Source organism: Coregonus lavaretus (genome assembly GCF_964263955.1).
Source record: "Coregonus lavaretus genome assembly, chromosome: 31".
NCBI classification, from domain to species: Eukaryota; Metazoa; Chordata; class Actinopteri; order Salmoniformes; family Salmonidae; genus Coregonus; species Coregonus lavaretus.
This window is the reverse complement of record NC_140018.1, coordinates 33,609,348-33,617,508: the sequence shown is the minus strand read 5'-3', so window position 1 is coordinate 33,617,508 and position 8,161 is coordinate 33,609,348. Positions and strand designations below refer to the sequence as shown.

General features: G+C 42.0%; 1 protein-coding gene across 1 annotated transcript; it reads right to left on the bottom strand.

Moving 5' to 3' along the window:
- Positions 1–1,400: 1,400 nt before the first annotated feature.
- On the bottom strand, positions 1,401–5,535 carry LOC311106361 (axin interactor, dorsalization-associated protein-like). The gene is made up of 6 exons (XM_084148701.1): positions 5,340–5,535; positions 3,810–3,973; positions 3,600–3,713; positions 2,932–3,054; positions 2,606–2,728; positions 1,401–2,450 (listed from the first exon to the last, which is right to left on the bottom strand). Exons 4-6 carry the CDS (start codon positions 3,017–3,019, stop codon positions 2,329–2,331), a joined length of 333 nt encoding a protein of 110 aa, XP_084004827.1. The 5' UTR covers positions 3,020–3,054; positions 3,600–3,713; positions 3,810–3,973; positions 5,340–5,535; the 3' UTR covers positions 1,401–2,328.
- Between the last annotated feature and the right edge of the window lie 2,626 nt (positions 5,536–8,161).

The following is an 8,161-nucleotide window of genomic DNA, read 5'->3' as shown; positions in this document are numbered from 1 at the left end:
TCATGATGACTAAGTGAATTTTCTGTCGACCACACCCTACACTTGAATTTGCTCTCTTTGTACATGCTATCAATAACAGCTACAGTAATACCCATCTGTTTATTCCTGAAGTGGTTAATTCTGGTAATTGCTATGGGCACTCCTGCAAAGCCTTCACTAGTCTTGCATGACAGTGGCTATGGTAGTGAGCATCAAATACGTGATCCATTGTGGTTCAATTGTGACTGACTGATCTACAAATAATTAGCAGTTTATTTTATGATGCAAGGTCATTTGTAGATCAGTCAGCAGTCACCTGCAATGTCGAACAAGCCAAGTGAAAATTTGACATAAGTGTTTAGTTAGGATTCGCTCCTTTAGTAAGTGTAAAGGAGGACTACTATTCAAACAGCATTTTGTTGTTTATTAGAAATGAAAGCAGTGTAAATTGTCAATCCAATGATAAATGTTCATTTTCTCACAACCTGTCACCCAAAGCACAACACTGTATTGACAATCGTCAACCTTGTCAGACAGCACACACACAATAATATGCACTGATTAGTGTCTAAATGCCACATTCAAAACAACTGGGAACTTGGAAAGACAACCGGGAACTCCAACTGAGATATATTTTTGAACGGTCATACAACTCGGAATTCCAAGTCGGAAACTCTTTCTAGAGCTCCGACTTGAAGATCACTGACATCATGATTTTACCTCGTTCTTTTCAGAGTTCCCAGTTGTCTTGAAAGCACCATAAGTATATTCAGTTAGTGCCATTACAAAAAAAATATTAAAATATTAATTAAAATGTAGTAAATGTTTTAATAGTGGTTAGCCATTGTGGCATTGATGGGAACAGCATTCGAAACAAAGGTAGAAATCAACTTCAGTTACATGCAGCATCCTTTTTCAAATCCCTTTACAACAGGATGACATCATAGCATCTCAGAATCCTTTTTGAATGGTAATAAAATGCATCCTTGATTCCGCCCATCCTTGAAGTAATCACATATCTGTGATAGGATAGATTAAAGCAAATATCCCAATATATTGCTTTTACCTATTAAATAATGCCAGATCAGTGATAAGGGTGCATTTTTAAGTAAATGAACAGGGCAGTTATGTTTTCACTCTGTGGCAGTTGTGTCAAAATATCTCATTGTGCCCATTTGAAATTGGCACCAGGATATGACATCATCAATACACCGCTTGACCACCTATGACCATGTTGTTCCTCTTTTGTCCCCAAACGGAAAGACAGAGGAAGACTAAAGACGAGGCTGGTTGTTTTTCTGCTGGTTGCTTGACATACAGTACCAATTGCTAACTCAACTCTTATTTTCCATTGAACGTCATGCAGAGAGGAGAAAAAAGTTATCGCTAATTGGCATCAGAGGGGTCAAATGCAGCGTTCGTAACCAAGTGGGAATTTACCATATAGGACTGGGAAAAATCCATTTGAACGGCCCTCCAACTGGAAATTACTAGTGAGAAACTCGTATATATCATCCTGAGCTCCCACTTCTCCCACATGCTGACCTCTGACGTCACCTATTAAGGAAATGACCTGGATAACAGCCTTTTCGGCAGTTAAATGCAACAACAAAACCTTATTTATAAAAAGCAATCTATTAATATGGTTTTTTAACACTCATTTGTTTACCAGCATGATAGCTTTTAGTTTATGGCTTAGGAAGCTTGTTGGCCATTAGACAAATCAGCCTTTCTCAACAAGTTCAAAGCACGTGAATGCATCCAACTGGTATTTACGACTTCACAACTGGTAAATTCCCACCTCCCACCTGGTTACGAACGCAGCATTATACAGTAGGGTGTTGTCACCGCTGTAGTTAATATGTGTCATCCAGGGCCATCCTATGACAGAGTTGAGGGTGTGGCCTTTGGGCCTGCTGGGTTTAGTATTGCTGATGTGAGTGGAGGCGGATACGCAGTAGGTACACCAAACTTTGTTGGATGTCTGATGACTACAGTGGAATTCTGTGGTGCTTCTGCTTTCTTGATGTGCTCCATTCAGTGACCTCGGTTATTAATCTTTGTGCAACGTCTGGTGGAGGTGGAGATAGAGTGGCTTCTTTGTCAGGAGCTGGAGCTTCTTCCTCTTGAAGTCAGTGGGCTTCTTGTACCCGACATCCGATAGCATAAATAAGTGATTATTTCAAACTGTATATTCAAAGGGCAGACTGACCAACAACAACAAAAAATAACACTCAAATCTGAGATTCTCCAAAGAAATAGTTATCAAATTTGATTTATTTTCATCTTTAAATAAAATAGAGAGTACATTTAAAGAAAGTTAATCTGGAAAATTCAACAATGTGTCACTCACAACTCGATCACAATGGGACCAGGTTTGATCTCATCCATTTCCATGAAGGCAAAACATTTTGTGCTGGTAAACCCCTTCTTGGGTTTATAGTGCTTGAACTCAAAGAAAATAGCTACCCCTGGAACATGAACAAAATTCAGGATTAACAATTGTCCGCCCAATCCCTCTGCAAGGATTTGAACATAAACGGACACTGTAGTAGCTTAATATTACATGATACTAGCTAAATAGAGGCCCCACTACTAATTCAGTAGAAATAGAAAGTTTGACTACCTTTTGGTAGTCTCTCGATATGTCTCTGGATCTCGATGTCTACGCTGAAGTGAATGTATGTGTCCTCCTTTCGGGTAGCCACAGGTGTGTCTTGCACCGGGTTCAAATCAATGCCATTCACATCTGTTGGGAAACAAAACGTTCAGATTCACTTGGGCTGTTCTGCAGGAAAAATATATAAAAAATGTACTGTCAAGCGTCAACTCAACAGAGATAATTCTTTTTACAAAATGTCTAGATTATCACTGTTTCAGACCTTACCATTTCAGATGTGAAGGTAAGCAACTCATCTCAGCATTTTAAACAATATAGCCTACATACAGTACCTTTCACACTAACTGTCATGTAGGGATCAATGCGTTGCCCTGCATCTTTCAGCCCAATCTTGTCAATCTTTATCGTGAGCAGCGACATCCCGGGCTCTGAGGGTAACCGTGGCAACAATGTACCTGTTGGAGACATGAAAGCTGTAACTTTCTAAAGAAATACAATAATTGCATAAAACATTCCCACTTTCCCAGAACTAATGCAGCTGAAATCAATATAATGTTGGCGTCCGAAATGTAACCCTACTCCCTATATAGTGCACTACTTTTGACTAGGGACCATAGGGGCCGTATTGCACTATATAGGGAATAGGGTGTAATTTGGGACGTAACCAGTGTTTATACTTGCAGATCCTTTTTCAAGTCATTACTGTCAGCATTATTTTACTTATACAATAATAGGCAGCAGAAGAAGTTGTAGACTGACTAACAGGTAAGGCTAAGATGACATACCCATTTTGGTGAACGCTTGTAAAAAAAAAAGAAGACATTGTAAAGTAGATTCAACAACTAAAGTTATCTAGTAGTAGTAGTAGTATAGGGTTATTGATAATAACAAACTGTCTATTAGTAGGCAATCATATTCATGCTACAACAAAACCTATTGACTTAGGGTCCTTTAGTAGGGCTGATAGTTTAGAGATCAAGAGGTCAATTAAGGAACATACCTTCAGGTAATGCTTTACTCCTGAGTGTTTCACTCGCTCATAGAAGCTGTTGTAGTCTTCCAGCTTCGATTCGGGATGGTGGTGTAGTATCTCTGTGCCTTTCCTCCAAATTATCTGAAAGACAAAGTTTGAAGAAATCAAACTTAGCATCTATACAGTACTTCTTAGCTACACTTTGTGAGTGTTCAGTCAGTCCAAAGATAGACCTACCTCAGCGTAGAGTTGTGGCATGTTTGCAGTGGTATCCTCCAGTGTCTGTGAGTAACTGGCCATGTACTCTGCGGCATCCTGCCATCTATGGTGCAGCAAGACCTCCCTGATGTGTTGGAGGCAGTTCCTTGTGGTCTTGTGAAAGCCAGTCTCACGGGGTGTCTCTGTAATGAAACAGACATAGCTACTGATTAATAAGACTAAAGAGAGCATCTTATGTAAAGATGAAAACGATAATCAGACACTGACATACACTACGTGACCAAAAGTATGTGGACACCTGCTCGTCAAACATCTAATTCCAAAATCATGGGCATTAATATGGAGTTGTACACCCTTTGCTGCTATAACAGCCTCCACTCTTCTGGGAAGGCTTTCCACTAGATGTTGGAACATTGCTGCGGGGACTTGCTTCCATTCAGCCACAAGAGCTTAAGTGAGGTTGGGCACTGATGTTGGACGATTAGTCCTGGCTGGCAGTCGGCATTCCAATTCATCCCAAAGGTGTTTGATGGGGTTGAGGTCAGGGCTCTGAGCTAGCCAGTCAAGTTCTTCCACATTTCTGTATGGACCTCGCTTTGTGCACGGGGGCATTGTCATGCTGAAACAGGAAAGGGCCTTCCCCAAACTGTTGCCACAAAGTTGGAAGCACAGAATTGTCTAGAATGTCAATGTAAGCTGTAGCGTTAAGATTTCCCTTCACTGGAACTAAGGGTCCTAGCCCAAACCATGAAAAACAGCCCCAGACTATTATTCCTCCACCACCTAACTTTACAGTTGGTGCAATGCATTCGGGCAGGCAGCGTTCTCCTTGCATCCACCAAACCCAGATTCTTCCGTCAGACTGCCAGATGGTGACATGTGACAACGCGTTTCCACTGCTCCAGAGTCCAATGGCGGCGATCTTTACACCACTCCAGTCGACGCTTGGCATTGCGCATGGGCATCTTAGGCTTGTGTGCGGCTGCTCGGCCCGACTAACAGTTATTGTGCTGACATTGCTTTTAGAGGCAGTTTGGAACTCGGTAGTGAGTGTTGCGACCTAGGATTGATGATTTTTACAAGCTATGTGCTTCAGCACTCGGCGGTCCTCTGTGAGCTTGTGTAGCCTACCCCACTTCGCACTTCGTGGCTGAGCCGTTGTTGCTCCTAGACGTTTCCACTTCACAACAACAGCATTTTAAGTTAACTGAGGCAGCCCTAGCAGGGCAGAAACTTGACGAACTGACTTGTTGGAAAGGGTGGCATCCTATGACCGTGCCACGTTGAATGTCACTGAGCTCTTCAGTAAGGCCATTCTACTGCCAATGTTTGTGTATGGAGATTGCATGGCTGTGTACTCGATTTTATACACCTGTAAGCAACGGGTGTGGCTGAAATAGCCGAATCCAATAATTTGAAGGGGTGTCCACATACTTTTGTGTATACATAGTGTATGTAGCACCAATCGGTAGGCAGGACCTTGAACTAGCTGGTTTAGCTTACTCGAGGGTTCACATATTCGTCTACACACTGTATTTTATCAATTACCTTTAAATATAGGAGGCGCCAGGGGTAGGTTTGGCTTCTTGATTCGTTTTCTGTTGATTGATTCATCATCATCTGAAGACTCATTTTCGCCCAGTTCTTCTCCAGGTACCCTGAGTTCCGACTCCAGATCATCCATGACTCACCATTTGAAGTTCGACCTATTTTCGTAAACAATCATGTGAAAGCCACAATATATATATATATATATATATATATATATATATATATATATATATATATATATATATATATATATATATATATATATATATACATACAGTGGGGAAAAAAAGTATTTAGTCAGCCACCAATTGTGCATGTTCTCCCACTTAAAAAGATGAGAGAGGCCTGTAATTTTCATCATAGGTACACGTCAACTATGACAGACAAAATGAGGAAAAAAAATCCAGAAAATCACATTGTAGGATTTTTTATGAATTTATTTGCAAATTATGGTGGAAAATAAGTATTTGGTCAATAACAAAAGTTTCTCAATACTTTGTTATATACCCTTTGTTGGCAATGACACAGGTCAAACGTTTTCTGTAAGTCTTCACAAGGTTTTCACACACTGTTGCTGGTATTTTGGCCCATTCCTCCATGCAGATCTCCTCTAGAGTAGTGATGTTTTGGAGCTGTCGCTGGGCAACACAGACTTTCAACTCCCTCCAAAGATTTTCTATGGGGTTGAGATCTGGAGACTAGCTAGGCCACTCCAGGACCTTGAAATGCTTCTTACGAAGCCACTCCTTCGTTGCCCGGGCGGTGTGTTTGGGATCATTGTCATGCTGAAAGACCCAGCCACGTTTCATCTTCAATGCCCTTGCTGATGGAAGGAGATTTTCACTCAAAATCTCACGATACATGGCCCCATTCATTCTTTCCTTTACACGGATCAGTCGTCCTGGTCCCTTTGCAGAAAAACAGCCCCAAAGCATGATGTTTCCACCCCCATGCTTCACAGTAGGTATGGTGTTCTTTGGATGCAACTCAGCATTCTTTGTCCTCCAAACACGATGAGTTGAGTTTTTACCAAAAAGTTATATTTTGGTTTCATCTGACCATATGACATTCTCCCAATGATCTTCTGGATCATCCAAATGCACTCTAGCAAACTTCAGACGGGCCTGGACATGTGCTGGCTTAAGCAGGGGGAAATGTCTTGCACTGCAGGATTTGAGTCCCTAGCGGCGTAGTGTGTTACTGATTGTAGACTTTGTTACTTTGGTCCCAGCTCTCTGCAGGTCATTCACTACGTCCCCCCGTGTGGTTCTGGGATATTTGCTCACCGTTCTTGTGATCATTTTGACCCCACGGGGTGAGATCTTGCGTGGAGCCCCAGATCGAGGGAGATTATCAGTGGTCTTGTATGTCTTCCATTTCCTAATAATTGCTCCCACAGTTGATTTCTTCAAACCAAGCTGCTTACCTATTGCAGATTCAGTCTTCCCAGCCTGGTGCAGGTCTACAATTTTGTTTCTGGTGCCCTTTGACAGCTCTTTGGTCTTGGCCATAGTGGAGTTTGGAGTGTGACTGTTTGAGGTTGTGGACAGGTGTCTTTTATACTGATAACAAGCTCAAACAGGTGCCATTAATACCGGTAACGAGTGGAGGACAGAGGAGCCTCTTAAAGAAGAAGTTACAGGTCTGTGAGAGCCAGAAATCTTGCTTGTTTGTAGGTGACCAAATACTTATTTTCCACCATAATTTGCAAATAAATTCATAAAAGATCCTACAATGTGATTTTCTGGATTTTTTTTTCTCCATTTGTCTGTCATAGTTGACGTGTACCTATGATGAAAATTACAGGCCTCTCTCATCTTTTTAAGTGGGAGAACTTGCACAATTGGTGGCTGACTAAATACTTTTTTTCCCCACTGTATATATACAGTGGGGAGAACAAGTATTTGATACACTGTCGATTTTGCAGGTTTTCCTACGCACAAAGCATGTAGAGGTCTGTAATTTTTATCATAGGTACACTTCAACTGTGAGAGACGGAATCTAAAACAAAAATCCAGAAAATCACATTGTATGATTTTTAAGTAATTAATTTGCATTTTATTGCATGACATAAGTATTTGATACATCAGAAAAGGAGAACTTAATATTTGGTACAGAAACCTTTGTTTGCAATTACAGAGATCATACGTTTCCTGTAGGTCTTGACCAGGGTTGCACACACTGCAGCAGGGATTTTGGCCCACTCCTCCATACAGACCTTCTCCAGATCCTTCAGGTTTCGGGGCTGTCGCTGGGCAATACGGACTTTCAGCTCCCTCCAAAGATTTTCTATTGGGTTCAGGTCTGGAGACTGGCTAGGCCACTGCAGGACCTTGAGATGCTTCTTACGGAGCCACTCCTTAGTTGCCCTGGCTGTGTGTTTCGGGTCGTTGTCATGCTGGAAGACCCAGCCACGACCCATTTTCAATGCTCTTACTGGGGGAAGGAGGTTGTTGGCCAAGATCTCGCGATACATGGCCCCATCCATCCTCCCCTCAATACGGTGCAGTCGTCCTGTCCCCTTTGCAGAAAAGCATCCCCAAAGAATGATGTTTCCACCTCCATGCTTCACGGTTGGGATGGTGTTCTTGGGGTTGTACTCATCCTTCTTCTTCCTCCAAACACGGCGAGTGGAGTTTAGACGAAAAAGCTATATTTTTGTCTCATCAGACCACATGACCTTCTCCCATTCCTCCTCTGGATCATCCAGATGGTCATTGGCAAACTTCAGACGGGCCTGGACATGCGCTGGCTTGAGCAGGGGGACCTTGCATGCACTGCAGGATTTTAATCCATGACGGCGTAGTGTGTTACTAATG